The sequence below is a fragment of the Sturnus vulgaris genome, chromosome 2 (assembly GCF_052056855.1).
Source record: "Sturnus vulgaris isolate bStuVul1 chromosome 2, bStuVul1.hap1, whole genome shotgun sequence".
Taxonomy (NCBI): domain Eukaryota; kingdom Metazoa; phylum Chordata; class Aves; order Passeriformes; family Sturnidae; genus Sturnus; species Sturnus vulgaris.
Genome location: NC_142244.1, coordinates 108,399,288 through 108,416,663, shown reverse-complemented (window position 1 = coordinate 108,416,663; position 17,376 = coordinate 108,399,288). Strand labels below are relative to the sequence as shown.

The following is a 17,376-nucleotide window of genomic DNA, read 5'->3' as shown; positions in this document are numbered from 1 at the left end:
CATTTTACAAAATAGATATCAAAACATCTAAGAAATTACTAGGCTAGGCCACAACCAGACCTGCACAGGAAACTACAAAAGCATTTTTTTCATAACATATTCATATTATGATAGTGCATATTTAGAAAGTATCATAGTTACCAATAGCATTATAAAGAGGTTCTCCAGTTGTCTTGTCCCAAACCACTGTTGTTTCTCTCTGATTGGTGACTCCAATGGCTTCAGGACAAAATAGAAAGTATCCTTTTCAGAAGGTTTGTTTTCCCCTTTTGGGGGGGGTGAGGGAGGGAACGGAGAGGTGGAAAGGAGGGAGGAACAGGTAAGGAGAAGAGGACAGTAAATGGGAAATAAAAAGCTTCCAACTTTTTCAAGATATAATCTAGAAATATTACTTCTAAGAACTCATCTTTTCTGCTTAACCTATATACTCTAAACCTCTCTCTTTTTCGGCCAAAAACGGAGCCAGCAAGAACACTAACAGGGGAAACAGCTTTCCTAAATTAAAGTCCTAAACTAAATTTCAGAATTTCTTCATCACTTGTCTCTGTGATTTTACAAGCTTAGGTTAAGTCTACTTTGTAGATTCTGCATTGCTAATATAAACAAGGGACTTATTTTGTCATTATTCCTCCCCAAAAAACTCCTTTCAAATACAATTTAGCATTTTGTTTAAAGCTGGCACGTGCTGCCACCTTTCTATTTATTAACTTAAAAAGTATGGTATCTGAATTGCTCAACCATGAGCATGCTCAAGCCCTCTACCCATAAGTACCTCTTATGTTAGTGATGTTTATGTTCAGTTGTTTCATTTTCTCACAGGTCTTTTCCACACATTCATAGACAGAGTTTAATATTTCCATTGGATCTTGTTCCACCCATCTTTAACAAACAGTAAACACCAGTTAATAAAAAATTACACAGAAAGAAAAAAAGAACGCTAGTCTAAAAAACAAACTGAGCATTTTAATACAATTATAGTTACAAAAAGTGTTTTACATCTCTAGAAAGAGTTTTGTTTTGTTTTATTCTATACAGAGGGCATTGGCAGCAAATGGTAGGTCAGTTAGGAACAAACAAACACAACCTCAGAGAACAAACAAAGATATTTCTATGGACCAAACTGAAGACCACAATTCAAATGTAAAAATTACCAGCTTTATCACCTTAAATGAGATGTTAAGTCTCATTTAAACTTTAGTTTTAAATTTTAACGTTTAGACGTTGAATATGTAAATGAGTGATCAGAGCCAAACACCGAGTACTTTTAGTTTCCAGTTTCCGTAACTCAGGCACATTCTGGACACCCAGTGGGAGCTATTTTATGCCATTTTTTTCTGCCCAGACTTTAACAGCAGTTACTGTGCTACTAAGAATTATTAATCAGCTTCGGTTTTGATGACCCAAAGATAAGCTCTACCAAACTGTACACAAATAGAAAAATAAAAAATATCATACCCTTCTCTAGGGAATTCTTGCTTTATTTCCACTTGATGGTGACTCAAGAGCTCTGCAGTTTCTGCATTAAAAACCTGAAAACAAATTACATAATGGAATTTTCTATGAACACAGACATTTAAATGACAATAATTAACATTTTTTCTTTTGAACAAATGCAGTGCTGTGACAACGGATAGTAATTTTCTATTATCAACCCCAACATCTATATAACAAGGATTGAGATATATGCACTTTTAAAATTAAGGTAGGCAAAGATTATTTTGGCAAACTTTTTTCTTGTGGTGGTTATAGAAGCTAAACTCCTGATGCATTTTAGAATACCTCTCAGTAATATACCCAGTGTTGTTGATAACAACATTTCTTTAGCTCTTGCTGTGCCATTCTATTGCAGGGGTTATCTGCGTGTTTTCTTGGCTTAGCTCACTTTTAGGAAGAGTGAAAATCTGTGACAAAACATAGAAGGGACCAAACTGAAGAACAAGAAAGTACCTAGGCAAAACCCATTTTGTTTTAAAACAAACTACAAGTACAGAGCTCATGAACAATCTGACAAGAATGCAACTGCAGCAACACAACACATCAAAAAAGAGAAGAACATGCAAAGTAACTTAAATTTGGATACAATACAATAAAAACCAGCAGAGTCGAGAATCACGAGGACTCTATCAATGAGTGTTCTTAAGGAATCACAAGTTGAGGTTCTGCCTTGCAGTAGAAGCTCATTGAGAATGCACAACCCTCATTAAGCAGTGTGTTCTCAAAAGGAACCTCTGCCGAGGCCAAGCTGAGGGACACACGGTGAAACATTCAACTGAAGTGCACAGTGAGTGAGCCAGAGTGCCTGGCTGGGCAGTGGTGCCAATCCTGTGGGAATGGCTCTTTCTCCCCAGCACCACACGGAATCTTTTGTGTGAAGAACGTTCTGAGATGTAGAAAGTAACATCTAGCAGCAGGTTCAGGTGAGCTGCAGGAAATGTCAGTAGGACACCATCCTACCTTTTTATGGCAAGCAGAGCTGAGCCAGATTTAGAAATCCACTTGCATGCTAAAGAAACAAAATTCACTTATACCCATCCAGCCTCTAGGATACAGCTGAATCTTTTCTATGCTTGCTAATGCTCTCTTCTCATTCCACAAATTTTAGGAATTTCTCTTAAAGCTTTTAATCCATAAACCCTTGGTATTATCTACACAGTACACTTTATTCTGAAATTATTAGGACAACTCTGACAGAAAGGAGATGAAGTTCTGATTCTCCAGTTACTTTGGAACCTTAAAGAGTATCTTTAGAGTGAAACTTGGAAGTTTAGAAACATTCTACTTATATATTAGAATTGCAGAATAGTTCACGCTGAAAGGGACCTTAAGAGATCTCTAGTATAACCTCTTGCTCAAAGCAGAATCAGCAATGAGATTAGACCAGGTTGCTCAAGAACTTTTCTAAGCAAATCTTGAAAACCTCCAAGGATGAAACAGCACAAACTCTGGAAAACACTGAAAGCTCTACTGCCCAGTAAAGAAGTCTTAAAAAGGTACACGATCATTCTTTTCTGCTATCAGCTGGAAAGATTACATAGAAAGAACACCACTGAATTATTTTTACTTTCTTTACTTATCTATGTTTCATCTACCAGCTGAGGCTTGACATGGATCTATTCCAATAAAAGAGAAAGCTCTATCAGTACTACACATTTGGAAGCAACTTGCATAATGGGATATGGATCTTAAAATGCTATACAACATGGTTAATAGGAGAGGTTGTTTTGCATGTATGCAGTAAGATTACTTGAAATTGCCTTTCTGCCAAAAGCATATTCACATTTACTAGATTTTTAGAGTAAAGACAAAAAGATAGAAGACTTCGTATTTAAACTGTATGTATATATCTGACATATTAACCACGTTAAATATCATGTGGTAACCATTCACCAACTAATCATTCAGTATTTCTTGAAACAGAAGATAATGCAAAAGATTTCTATTGGTAGCAGGAAGTACAGATTCAATTAGACAAAGTCATCAAGTGAATGTGGAGTATGTGACTTGCAGACACATCAATGAACTGTGACAGGAATACATTTTTAACTGAAGCAATAACATTATAAATGCACAGATTTTTTCATATCCATAGAGAACTAGCAAACACACTTTGCTAATCCATCACAAACAAACCCACAAGCTTCTGACATTCTCAACAAAAGCAGCAGACACTCCCTGTTATTCAGGGCAAGGAATTAAAAGGCTTCACTGTGAGCAATCCCTGTTTGAGATCAGGTTGCATGTGGCCCTGTGCACCCTGGTCTAGTGGAAACTGCCCCTGCACATGGTGGGGGTGGAACTAGGTAATCTTTAAGGTTCCTTCTGACCGAAATCATTCTATGCCTCTATGACTTCTACACTGATAAACAGAATTCTGATATTTGGAAAGATGGCAGAAATTAGTCACTAAACTTAAACCTACAAAATTATAAATAACATAGGGAATAACTAGAACAAACGGGACCTCAAAGCCTTTCCCACTCCCTCCAAAAAAACCACTACTGTTGCCAAAAAAATCCCCTACAGAGCCCCTGTTTAACAGTGGAGAGATAGAAAAATAAGTGACAGTAAGTACAAATAATTCAGATAAGGTCAATACATCCCTGTTGAAACAGGGTTGAAGTGCATTTCTATAATTTCTTGGGACTAGAGGCTTTCAATCCATTCATATTCATTAAGAACTGATTCCAGTTTATACTACTGATCTCTTAGTTGTGTGACGAGGGGAAAGCCAAAGTCAAATTTGCCCTAATTTTATCAGCAGTCATGAAGAATTGTCTAGGTTTTTTGGACTTGAACAGCTGTCTTGAACGGAGATGAAAGTGAAAGCCACCAGATATGTACTGAAATCTCTAGTAAGAGATTAAAGAAAAGGAATAAACAATATCCTCCCTCTACTCCCAACAGAGAATTAGAACTTGAGCCTTGAGTCTCAGGACTGCAGAGAAGAAAAGCCTACATAGGTGTCCTGTATGTGAACATGCAGAGAGGCACAGGGACTGATCACTTAATTCAAGCTTTTTATATGGTCTTTAATATAATGCATCACATCCCATGAAGGGGTACAGTTTCATACTATTGTGTATTATGTTCATGTTTTGTTATCTTAGTGGAAAATTCATATCAATCAATTGTAACAATTTTGAAGGAATGAACAGAAATATGAAGCTCATGGAAGTGATGCAAGAAGCTGCACAGCTGAAAAGACAATAAAACCCCCACATTTTAGAAGTAACTTTTCACATCTCTCAAGCTTTGTGATGTAACTCTGTCTACAGAAAAGCTATTTCTGCTATTCTATGCTGTATCTTCATGAGTTTCTGTCAGGCTGGATCAGCCATGGCTTTGCAGGCAAACAAACTCAGAGCTGGAGTTCTGAAATTGCATTGAAATTAATTCAGCTGAAGCAAGGATAAGAGACAATAATTCCCTCTCTAGTATTTAACTCGGAGTAGCACCATCAGAATTTATGAATAAGTACAGTTCCACAAGTCTCCTAGCAATTACCCTTCTTGGAAGGCTCGTGATGAACAGATCTCCCTCACCATCTAGGAGCTGCTTACAATTATGGGATTTAAAAGTAAAACTACACTTCATTTTAAGTGATAATAGCTAGGGGGAAAACTGTATTTACAATATATTTAACCCTTCTTGCTAGTTATACAATCAAGTTTTTCTCTTTCCCAAAAGGTCATGTTGCTCCAGTAGAGGTGTAAAATGGATTCCCCTCTGAGGAGAATGTGCAGGATAAAGCTAACATTGCATAGAGCTTGCACTGTATGTGTGCTGTGTGAGAGGCAAGGCTAAATAAGGAGCAACAGTAACAGAAATGCTCCTGAGTTCTGGTGCTTCTTTAGCTTCTGCGCTCATAAAGCCTTCTCATTCACACAAGTAGGAGAAACAAATCTTGTGTCTGTGTACAGGATAACTTGCTGCTCAGGTAAGCCTAAATTTAAAACTAGGCTGTTCAGAGTCTTTGTTACTCAGGCACTGAGTATCTGCAAAGATGGAAATTCCACACACCTTCTCAGCCCTAGATCCGCAGCCCTCATAGTGAAACATTGTTTCTTTACATCTATTGGATATTTCACTTGCAGGACCTTGTGTTCACTGCCCATTGTCTTTCCTTGTGCACGTCTGAGAAAAGGCTGGTTCTGTGTTCTCCACAAACGGTGGTTAGATAGCTGAGGACACCTCTTAGTCTCTCTCTTGTGAGGAAAGAACCTCTCATCTTCCAAACCCTCCTTCCATGGCCTTGTCCTGCAGCAGAGGGGTACTTTTCTTTGGATGAAATCCAGTTCTTCAAAGTCTCGTCCTCTGCAGGGTCTAACATCAGACACAGTGTTGCAGGCGCTGTCTCCTAAGTGCTCCACAGACGGCAACAATTACTTTCTGAACTTTTCACAATTCGCACCACCGCAAGAACGCATTGCTCACATATATCCAACTTGATGTCCAGCAGGAATGTGTCTTCTTTCACTAAGCAGCTTCTAAGCATTCTGTCTCAAGAGCTAATCTTTGTTAAGCTTTATGAATATTCTGACAGGCCCCTTCTCCGACTGGAATTTCAGCCAGCTGGTCACCCCCCTCTGAGAGAACATCCCAACCCATCCCCACGGCTGTTGAAAACACTATGAGCTATCAGCCCTCACTACTGACCGCTATGGACACCTCTGGCAAACCTGCCACGTGTAATTGTGAATTTACACTCTGGACTGCTGACACCACTCTTTGGCCCCATTGGCCCAGACAGTTTTTCATCCAGAAGAACTCTTTGACCCAGTCAAAATCATATGTCTTCCACTTTAAAAAGTAGCTAACAGTTGCACTGAAGTACTGAATACAGAAGTGCAAATCAAGCAGCAAGTTGATTTTGTCTTGTGACTTGGTGAAGACAAAAACTGTCGGAAACACTACATTTAAAAAGAAAAAGTGAGAAATGTAACCAAAACAGCTAAAAGTAAAAGACCAACAGAGCCAAGGAAATAATTTGGGCATAGACAACAATACATTACAATCTGGTTCAAAATATTTCAAGGCAAAATCTCTCTTCCAACTGCAGTGATCCCCTTTTAGCACAGAATTCTACAGATGCATGTGCTGTTATCTGAATGACTGAGGTGAGTTGTAGATCTCTGCACATTTTGCTCTCTTCTTTCCCTCTCCCCTGTGCCCTGATTTAACTCAGCGATCATGTATCTTATCTGCTCAAGCCCATGTAGCTTTATTATCACAATGACATGATCACACTGCCAAGTTTAAGACAATGTTGTATTTTGACATAAACTGAAAGACACTGAGACAGATACAAGAAGAATTTAAGAGTGACAGATACAATATACTTCTCGAAAAAATTAGGAAGCATCTGAATCCTCTTGTAGACAGGCAAAATCTCCCCAATTGCATAAAAGCCATCGATGAATGTGTGTAGTGTAAGAAATTCCTCCTAAAAGGAACTTGTAAAAATGCTTGTAAAAAGAGCTTAAGTTTTACTTCTACTAGTGTTATCATCCTTTTAGGAAAAGAAAAAAGTTAATTTGGCATATAAAAGCAGATAGAATTTATCTTAATGTGTTACAGAGAGCTTCTTCAAGTTCGTTCTCAAAAAGGACTCCTGATTGGCATCTAAGACAGCCCACTGGTGTCATTTGTCAGTTTGGAGTTTCTCTCCACCCCCAGACTTGTGTTTTGTCACTTGACAATCGCATGAAGGTCGTGATATTGAGTAATAATGGTAACATAGGTCAAGAAGATATTCTAGCCTCCTGCTTCATGAAGGAACGTTTCACATGGGGGAAACATTAAAAAAAAAAAAAAAAAAAAAAAAAAAAGCAAACAAAAACATTCAGTTTCTCAATTCATACTTTGCACATTTGACAACTTTTATATCTAGCAGTTATCTCTATTCCACTTTCATGGAGGAAGTTGGCTTTAATTATGTCAAACTACCAAGACTTAACTGACTAGGGGACAGTATATTTGTAGAGATTTGCAAGCCAAAAGTATCTATAGCAAGTTTCATACATAACAGCATTAGTTACAGTCTATTGCATCATACAGAAATAACTAGATCCTTCAACTAAAGGGTCAAATATATGAGTAATATATTAATTCTCCTATCCTTAAAATTATCTTTCTTAGCGTTTAAAGCAAACGGCTTTTCACAACGTGCACAGGTTCAGCCACCTGAATGCCTACAGTGCACAAGATGCACTGACATTAGGGCTGGAACTGCAGCAGTCACTCCAGCAGGCCCCGGGCAGGTTTGAGCGGGGACACAGCGGAGTCATCGCATTGTTTGAACACCAGCTAATCACAGTCACCGAACTCGCACTGATCTATTTCCCCAGTGCCTGAGGACGTTGTTCATTTGACTCCATTCAGGGCGAGATACCCGACAGATTGAAAACCTGACAGATTGCAAACGCAGCCAGCTCGGAGCGGCGGGGTCGCGCAGTCCCTGGAGCAGCAGCAGGAGCCGCTGCTCTCGGGCTCGCCCCGGGACCGCTCCCCGCGGGACGGGCGCTGCTCCCCGCGCCGCGGCGGGAACGCCACGGACCGACAACGGCGGATCCGGCACCCCCGGGCCGAGCGGCGCCGCTTCTCCGGGAGACTGGAGGCTGCGGCCAGCACAGCGCAGCCCGGCCCTGCGGGCCCGTTCCCCCGCCCTTCCCCAAGGGCACGGCAGAGGCCCCCGCCGGGATGGAGAGCAGTAAAGGCGCGGAAGCCGCGGCGCCCCTCAGGCCGCGGGGACGCCGCCTGCCCCCGGTGCCGCCCCGATCGCCGCGCTGTGCTGTGCTCACCAGGAAGCGGGTGGAGCTGGTGCCCTGATCGATGGCTCCCACCAGCGGCCCCAGCGACGCGGCCATGGGGCCCCCTCAGCGCCCGCTCCGCACCCGTAACGGCCGCGCCAGCGCCGCGCGGGCAGCTCGCGGCCGGCGGCGCGTGGCGGCCGGGGTGAAGCCGGCGGGGGGGGCGGGGCGGGGGGCGCTGCCTCGCGCATTGTCAGCCCGCAGCCAATCAGAGCCCGGGGCGCGCCGGGGGCGGAGCTCTGGGGGCGGGGCCCGGCTCGAGGGGACCGCGAGGAGGGTGTGTCACGTGACGCGCGGCACGCGGCACGCCCCCGTCCCTCGCCCCGCCCCAGCGCCCCTGAGGCGGCGGCAGTGGCGCGCGGGCGGCGGGAAAGCCCCGGGGTCTCCTGAGGGCAGCCCCGATCGGTCCCGGGAGAGCCGCGGCACCAGGCCCCGGGAGCGCTTTTCGGGTCATTTGTGCCTTGAGGCGGCGTTCCACGGGCGAAATGTGTCTCGCTCCTTATCAGGGAGAGCGAAAAGAAACCCCACGCACTCTGAGGTGGGACCCCGCTGGGGAAATGCCAAGCCGGGGTATCCTCTGGAAATCTTCTGTTCAGAGCGAATACTGCCGAGGAACTGTGCAAGGCTGTGTAATCGTGGATGACCGACATATGTTACACGTATTTATGATACATCTCTGAAGCGGCTTCTTTTATCTTTTAAAGCTTTACCCAACGTCATGCAACGATATTCATTGGCTTTAAAAAAATGGAATCTCGGTCTTCCTTCCTTACTTCATGTTAAGGTAACTTGTGGTTCAAGAAAAACCGCTGGTGTTGTAAGAGCCGGGATGGAATTGCAAAAGCCAACAATTCTGAATGAAGGGCCTGAAAAATTGCCAGTGACAGACGGTGCCAGTAAACCAGCACCCACAGACACCATTAAAATAGATTTATCTTTGCCATTACCCCACAATACTGGTAGTTGTTCAAATCTGGGGTGTTTTGCCGCAATTGCTCCGTGATAAGCAAAATCTACTGTCACTTGGGAATGTTTTGCGAGATACCTTACCCAACTCTTAATTTTTTTGTTTGTTAGTGCTTCAGCTAACAAAGGCTCCTCTTCGAGGACCCTTGGATGGGGCGTGAACAACACTTACTGCTTATGTGTAATAGAAGAGGATTTCATTGCAGCCCTTAACTACAACATCTGAAATGAGACAGTCTTATAAGATCCACATCCACATCTTCAAGACTGACAGTGAAGTAGCACTTGGACCGCTTGCCAAATATTGTCAAAGATTTTCTATTATTCTCAAATCTTTTTGCCAAGACTGATATCTTTTCTTTTTGGAACCTAGCTATAGTTTAGGGATCATCTTGCTCAAGAACATGCTGCAACCCTTAGAGAAGGATCCACAGAGTTTGTACTACAAGGTCATAATGATCCCTCCTGGCTTTGCCAGAGATCCCCCCCTCTACTTCCCTCACTTGTCACAGGGAGCTTCTATTCTAAAGCCCCAGCCAAGAACTGAAGTTCATTAGAAAAACTTATGCAAGGCTACAGCATCTCCATGTAGATTAGGAATTCAAGGAATTAATCCCATGGGATCTTATTTAAATCTGAATTAATTAGTATAATTCCTAGGAAAAGTGTGGGGTTTGTGTTATTTGTCGCTTTTAAAAGCTGCAGTATTGTATTCTGAGCGGATTTTAACTCAAGACAGGATGTGACAATTTCCAGCAAAGGTTGAGGTCTCGCTAGATCCAAGAAGGGAGGAAGCAATATTGTTACAGACATTTATGCAAAACATGAAATACTACTGCACTGTTAAGGATTACTGAGTTAGAGAAATTCTCCGGGAGGTGCCTTTTCTTAGGTGTTCTTTAGCAATGCCTATGAATGTTTATATACCAGGAACAGGAGAGGTGACAGCAATAACCTGTGATACTTCCTTAAGCCTCAACAGACATTCAAGACAGGCGGAAGGAGGAAATAATTTAGTCCAAAACTAGAAAAGATTTGGGCCAAGGAGAATGGTTTATTCTTCCTAGCTCATTCAACAGTGTGCTCTCACTTCCTTCACATTCCTATTCACTGAATATTTTTTTCTTGTAGTATTTATTATGCAATACTATTTGCAGAGTAGGAATAGAGGGTACTGTCCCAGGGAAGCCTGCAGGGGAAGAAAGGGTGGAGCTCTGGCTGTACCTTCACAGTAAAATGATGTGAGGCCACGGTCAGCTGAGGCACTTTTAAACGAATTAGCTTCCTTTAAAGGAAGGAGTGTGGATATCCATGTGGACTAATTTCTTCTGCTTCTGGCTCAGATCTTACCGAGGCAAATCTACCAATGCAGCTGACGTTGTTTGCTGTTCTGTTCTCCTGCTGAAGAACTTGCAAAATGGAAAAAAAAAAAGAAAATAAAGCTCAAGTGCTAGTTGAGAGCCTTGTATATATTATTCTTGACAGAAGGAGATATTTTGGAATTTATATATATTTGCTATAACAATTTCCATCCTGGTAAAAATAATGGAGGGTCTCATTGATTTTAGAAGACTTAATTATAAGAAAGTTGAATTCAGTTCTTCAAAATATAACATTTATAAAGTTGCTGATTATTTTCAACTGCCCACGCAATGCAGATTCCTGTAAATGACGCTCTTGTTCCACATGCAGCTTTTTGACCTCTTGTTCTGTAAACTGAACTCAAATGGAAGGTTTTTCCATCTTTGAATACAGCCCCACTGCTTTTCTTTTTTAAAATATATTTTTGAAGTGGACACATTAGAAGGCATTCATTAAGCACATAAATATTTGTGGTGCATTTTTAAGATCCAACATAATTTAGTTCCTAAAGAACTTGTTTCAATAGCACATAAACCCAATTCTTTGGTTTTGGTTTGAGTTTTTTTAGTTTCAGTTTGATTTTTATCTTTAATCTCAGAAGAGTGAAGGGAAGTTGGCCGTTACATTCTGCTCTTTCTGGCTGATTTTTCTTTATCGAACTCAAGCTAAGGACAAAATGTGACTGTGTCAGGCTACTCCAAGCATGTGATACAGTGTGAATTAAAGAATGGATGCCAAAGGTCGACGTCTTTCCCTTCTGCCTCAGAGAGGGAGACAGAAAGGAAAGGATGACAGAGAGGGCTCAGACATCGAATCCTGCACTTCCTTACATTATCGGGTTCCTGGATTCCTCCAGGAGGGACAGAAGGCACGTCCTTGGGACCCGGCTGGAACAGGTGTAGTTGTAGGGTGTGCAGGGCACCAGGGTAATGAGTCACGCTGCCACATGCACCCTTTAGCCTAGTGGGAAGATGAGTGGTATGTGCGAGGGTGCCTGTGCATGCACAAGTGGATAAACGCTGTCGCTCTGACGCAGGGAGCCAGCACTAACAGGTCGTGACCTTGGCTGCCAGTGCCTCTCATTCTGTAGATCATCTGCAGCACCCGTGTGCAGGGAACCTTTCTGTGCATCCTGAGAAGAGCAGGGCAGTTGCAATGACCATTCTTGTGTTCTGTCTCCTACGTTTGTTTTGGCACACGCAGTACACTGTCACCATCTGGCAAGAACAGTTTTATTGTGAAGCCATGACTGCTGTGATGAAATGAATGTTTCGCAGGATATGTTTTACTTCTGACCTGGTATTAGACAATACTTTTCCCGAATGACATTTTATATTTAGAATCACTCTCACATTGTTCAAACCCTGAGTAATCATTGTTGCAGTTGCTGTCTTTCTGGTGGACAATAAAATAAATAAATAATGAAAATAAACTCGCATTTTGAAGACAGCTTATATGAAGTCTTTTGAAAAGCAGTTATTAAGCCAGTAAGTCTTTACAAGAATTATAGAATCACACAATGGCTTAGGTTGGAAGGGATGTCAAAGATCATCTAGTGATAATTCCCCTGCCAGTGACCAGGGGCACCTTCTACTAGACCAGGTTGCTCAAAGCCCTATTATTCAAATCAAAATGGGGAAATCAGAAAAAAACCCACAAGAATTTTGTATAGATAAAAGTAAATTTTCTCAGGATTAAAATGAATACTTCAGAGAATATAAATATTTATTAGTGGTATAGTAGCTACTCCATGCTTCAAAATCCTTAACTGAGATACTTAGTCTTCTAGCTTCCATAAAAAATTATGGCAACTTACTGCAAAATTTACTCCTGAAACTATACACTGCGTTGAAGGGACACATTAAAAATGAGTTAGCTTTCTACTGTTTTCATAACTACTGTATTTGGCTAGCTTTTTTAAAAATCAAATGAGCTAATCTAATTAATGCTCCATAAGATGATGATAGGGCCAATTCTCATAGGCTCATTCTGTACTTTACTTTAGCCTTAAGTTAGCAGAGGCAAGGCAACTGCTGGTCACAAGGGACATCTTTTCACACCTTTTTTTTTTTCGCTGAACAGTGGATATTTCAAAAAATAGGCTTATGTGAAATTGCTGCATACTATAGTAGGATTAGCAAAAAGGTAAATTGCTCTAAATAGTGATATTTGATAATTTTGCCTCTAAATCCTAGTTGGAGGTTGAAAATGTGATGTACACTCCAGGCTCTGGTTTTCATATGTAATGAAGATATTAAAACCAAGAAGCAGCAGTGGAACTACATGAAGAACCTGAGACTGTTGCTACAATGGTTTTAATTCTGTTAATCCTGCACAAACCTGAGCTCTTACATCAGGCAGCAGAACTAAAACAATGGAAGTGAATATAAAGTGCCATATGTCTATAGGGAGTACAGAAGGATAGTTTTTATTAAAGCATACTGTCAAATATATATTCTACTAAGGAAAAAACATACTTAGTAAAGAAAATATATCCCGTCGTTTTGGTTTGCTGTTTCAGTTTGGTGAAGGCCTGCTGAATTACTGTGCAACACCCTCAGATAGGAATTGTTTGTTCTCTACTGGATGCAGGAGAGAGCTTAGTAACTGCAGATGAGGTGAAGGCAGAAGTGCTTAATGCCTTCTTTGCCTCAGTCTTTAGTGGAAAGACAGCTTGTCCTCAGGACAACTCTCCTGCTGGGCTGGTAGATGGTGTCAGGGAGCAGAATGGTCCCCCTGTTATCCAGGAGGAGGCAGTCAGAGAACTGCTGAGCCACATGTTCATAAATCCGTGGGACCAGATGAGATCCATCCCAGGGTGATGAGGGAGCTGGCAGGTGAGCTTGTGAAGCCACTCTCCATCATTTACTGGCAGCCCTGGCTCACTGGGGAGGTTCCAGATGACTGGAAACTGGCCAGCATGACAGCCATTCACAAAAAGGGTAGGAAGGAGGATCCTGGTAACTGTAGGCCAGTTAGCCTGACCTCAGTACCTGGTAAAGTAATGGAACAGTTTATACTGAGTGTCATCACACAGCCCTTAAAGGATGGCCAGGGTATCAGACCCAGCCAGCATGGTTTTGAGGGGCAGGTTGTGTTTGACCAACATGATCTCCTTTTATGACCAGGTGACCCACCTGGTGGATGAGGCAAAGGCTGTGGATATTGTGTACTGGGACTTCAGCAAGACCATTGACACTGTCTCCCACAGCACACTCCTGGAAAAGCTGGCAGCCCGTGGCTTGGACAGGAGCACTCTTTGCTGGGTTGAGAACTGGCTGAATGGCCAGGCCCAGAGAGTGCTGGTGAATGGTGCTGCATCCAGCTGGGGATCAGTCACCGGTGGTGTCCCTCAGGGGTCTGTGCTGGGGCCAGTTCTGTTCAATATTTTTATTGACGACATGGAAGAGGGGATTGAGTCTTTCATTAATAAATTTGCTGACAACACTAAGCTGGGAGCGTGTGTTGATCTGTTGGAAGGTAGGAGGGCTCTGCAGAGACACCTGGAGCAGTTGGATGCATGGGCAGAGTCCAATAAGATGAAGTTTAGTAAGTCCAAGTGCCGAGTCCTGCATTTTGGCCCCAATAACTCCCTGCAGTGTTAGAGGCTGGGGATGGTGTGGCTGGACAGTGCCCAGGCAGAAAGGGACCTGGGGGTACTGGTCAACAGGCAACTGAACATGAGCCAGCAGTGTGCCCTGGTGGCCAAGAAGGCCAATGGCTCCTGGCCTGGATCAGGAACAGTGTGGCCAGCAGGAGCAGGGAGGTCATTCTTCCCCTGGACTGGGCACTGGTGAGGCCACACCTTGAGTGCTGCGTCCAATTCTGGGCCCCTCAGTTTAGGGAGGACTTTGAGACACTTGAGCACGTCCAGAGGAGGACAACGAGGCTGGTGAGGGGCTTGGAACACAAACCCTGTGAGGAACAACTGAGGGAGCTGGGGTTGTTTAGCCTGGAGAAAAGGAGACTCACGGTGACCTTACCACTCTCTACAATTCCCTGAAAGGTGTTTGTAGTCAGGTGTGGGTCAGTCTCTTTCTCCAGGCAGCAACTGACAGAATGAGAGGACACAGTCTTAAACTGTGCCAAGGGAAATATAGGTTGGATATTAAGAAAAATTTTTTTTATGGAAAGAGTGATCAAGTACTGGAATGGTCTGCCCGGGGAGGTAGTGGAGTCACCATCCCTGGATGTGTTTAGAAAAAGACTGGATGTGGCACTCGGTGCCATGGTTTAGATGAGGTGTTAGGGTATGGGTTGGACTCGATGACCTTGAGTTTCTTCCAACCTAGTGATTCTGTGTGAATTGAGAATTCAGTACCGATTATTATAAAATGATCTAGTCATTTACTCTAGGTAATTAGATGCCTTCAGGAACTGTACAATTTTTCTATGAACATCAAAGGGTTTTTATGTATTATCTCTATGAAATTTCTTGTGAAAATGTAATGGCTATGGCATTTTTTTGCAGATATGGAGGTGGGCCTAGAGCAGCCAATGGTCACGTAGCAAATGCTTAGCAGAGCAGAGGTAAAGCACAGCTTTCTCTGAGGTCCAAAGGCATTGCTTTCCTTGGACACTGCCTTTCTCAGGAATCAGTAACTGCATTCCTGTTGCCCTCAGAGAGGACAGGACTGAATAAACTGGTAATAACTAGCAGAGGCCAGATTCCATAGGGTAATTAGATCTAGCCTCACACAGATTCTAAAGGATGATGTTTTTACCACTACCATCCTGATTCTGGCCATGCAGTTTCTGCTTGATGTGCAAGGGGTCTGGTTTTTATTGGATCCTCTCTTGAGTCCTCTGAGCTCATTACTATGGCAGAAAACATACCCAGACAAAATAAAAGCAGATTGTACTCTGCCAAGAAGCTGAATTGACTCACTTGCTGTAATGAGTGCCAGAGCTGGTGGAAAAGCAGAGCTTACCACAGCAAGGAGCATGGGAAAGGTTAAGAATAAGTAGGAGATGATGTGGAGGAGACTGAGGACAGCATGAAATATTCAGCAGCTGCAACCTCTTAGATTGCCTCAGCTGCTGACAGACCTTCAGCCTCCATATCATCAAATCAAATGTTAGCCATCTATTAGGAAATTCTGGAGAAGTTAATGGCTGCATTATTATCATGAAGACTAGACTGTACTGTCTGCTTTTGAGAACAACTTTAATACATAGATGTTTCCAATTTTACATCACAAAACAAGTGTATCTCTCATAAAACTGACAGGAGAGCTCAGCTACACTGAGGTCTTCTGGACATTCTTTAAGCTCTGCTTATATGAGAAGGCAAAATGGTATTGGTTACCTGCAGGTGGAGTTCTGGGGGACTCACAGATTATGTAAAGACAGCTGCTGAGAGAGACGTGTTTGCTTAGCCTTAGGAAGAGAAAACCTAGTGGACATCTCACTGCTGCCTATAACTTTACCTAGTGAGAGAGTATAGAGGAGATGGAACTCTTGGAATGTTAGTGAGCATCTTTTTGTGCGTAAATCATCCATTTTTTGTATGCTTTTGTTATTAATGCTGTTTTACTGTTCATTTTCTTATCTCATTGCTGTGTCCAGTAAATCTCCACCTGTAATCTCTGCCTTTTGTCTCTCTTGCTGGAGTGGAGAAAGGGAGTGTCTTGTGGTTTTCTTTGCAGTGAGAATACTAGATTGAGCAATAATATTCCTAACCTATGATGGCTGGAAAATACACCTCAGCAGGGACACTGAAATGAACACCAGTCTTGTCGAGCTTCATAAAAGATGTCTTGCTGTGTTTGTATTCAGAATTGAATTGGATTTGAAATGAATCTGGGAGATATTGCATATATTTCTTTCTGTGGTTGCCAAAGCAGAACCTCAAAGCTGTGCTTATGGAGACAGAAAGTAACAACCCTGCTCTAGAAAGAAGAGGCTCTCAGATGTATTCCACTAAAATAAACTACCAGCAAAACACAGAGAGGAAGATAACTAAGCCATCAATGAAACTACCCAGGAGAAAAAGGCTCTTCAGTAGTGGAGGATAACTGAGTTTGTGAGGTAAACTCAAAAGTATCCTGAGGAAGGTATGCAAAAGCCATGACATATCTAACTGATATCATTAAGGCAAAAAGCCCAGTTACCCAAAGAGAAAGTGGATATCTGGACTGATCTTCAAAGACTGAATGTGACATTTTGATGATTTTTGTTTGCTTTCTGAGCATCTGCTGAGACCACATATTTTAAGCAATAGTTAGGAAAGCTAATCTAAAGATTGCACTTTCCTGGTGTGCTGGTGGAGGAACATGACACACAAAAAGAAGAGGCTTGTCTGAAACAGTGACCAGTTCAGCTCTTCCTGCTCCAGTCCTGGAAGGTGAGGATGAAGTGCTGACAATACTGTCCTGATCCAGCACAGACACCAGGCCTGTGTCTGTCTTTGAAACCCAGGGCAATGCTGGAGTTAACACTTGCCTCTGTCAGACCCAGCTGGTTTTCAGCCAAACCTGCTGGGCAGGATGCTGGAGCAGAGGTGAAGATAAGGGGTGTCTTTCTCTGGGATGACCATAAGGTAACACTTAGGTGAGCAAGCTGAGTGGTCAGGTTTGCATTCTGGATTCTAAAGCACAGACACTTGTGCAGCAGGAGGTATTTGTTACAGGCTTATATTTGCCACTTGAAGATGGTTCCACCTCCGCTTTCACTTATGGCTATTTCAATAGGTTATTGTGGAGTTCTATACATGGTCAAATTATGTTGAATTTATACA

General features: G+C 42.5%; 1 protein-coding gene across 4 annotated transcripts in view; it reads right to left on the bottom strand.

The window, feature by feature from the left end:
- GK (glycerol kinase) overlaps window positions 1–8,462 on the bottom strand; it is a 33,396-nt gene extending 24,934 nt beyond the window's left edge. For all 4 annotated transcript variants that reach the window (XM_088160344.1, XM_088160345.1, XM_014878041.2 and 1 more), the window contains exons 1-4: window positions 8,301–8,462; window positions 1,456–1,529; window positions 773–879; window positions 142–219 (exon numbers count right to left, since the gene is read on the bottom strand). In XM_088160344.1, the coding sequence (XP_088016470.1) occupies window positions 142–219; window positions 773–879; window positions 1,456–1,529; window positions 8,301–8,366 (325 nt within the window). In that variant the 5' untranslated portion in view covers window positions 8,367–8,462. The remainder of the gene's footprint in view (window positions 1–141; window positions 220–772; window positions 880–1,455; window positions 1,530–8,300) is intronic.
- Between the last annotated feature and the right edge of the window lie 8,914 nt (window positions 8,463–17,376).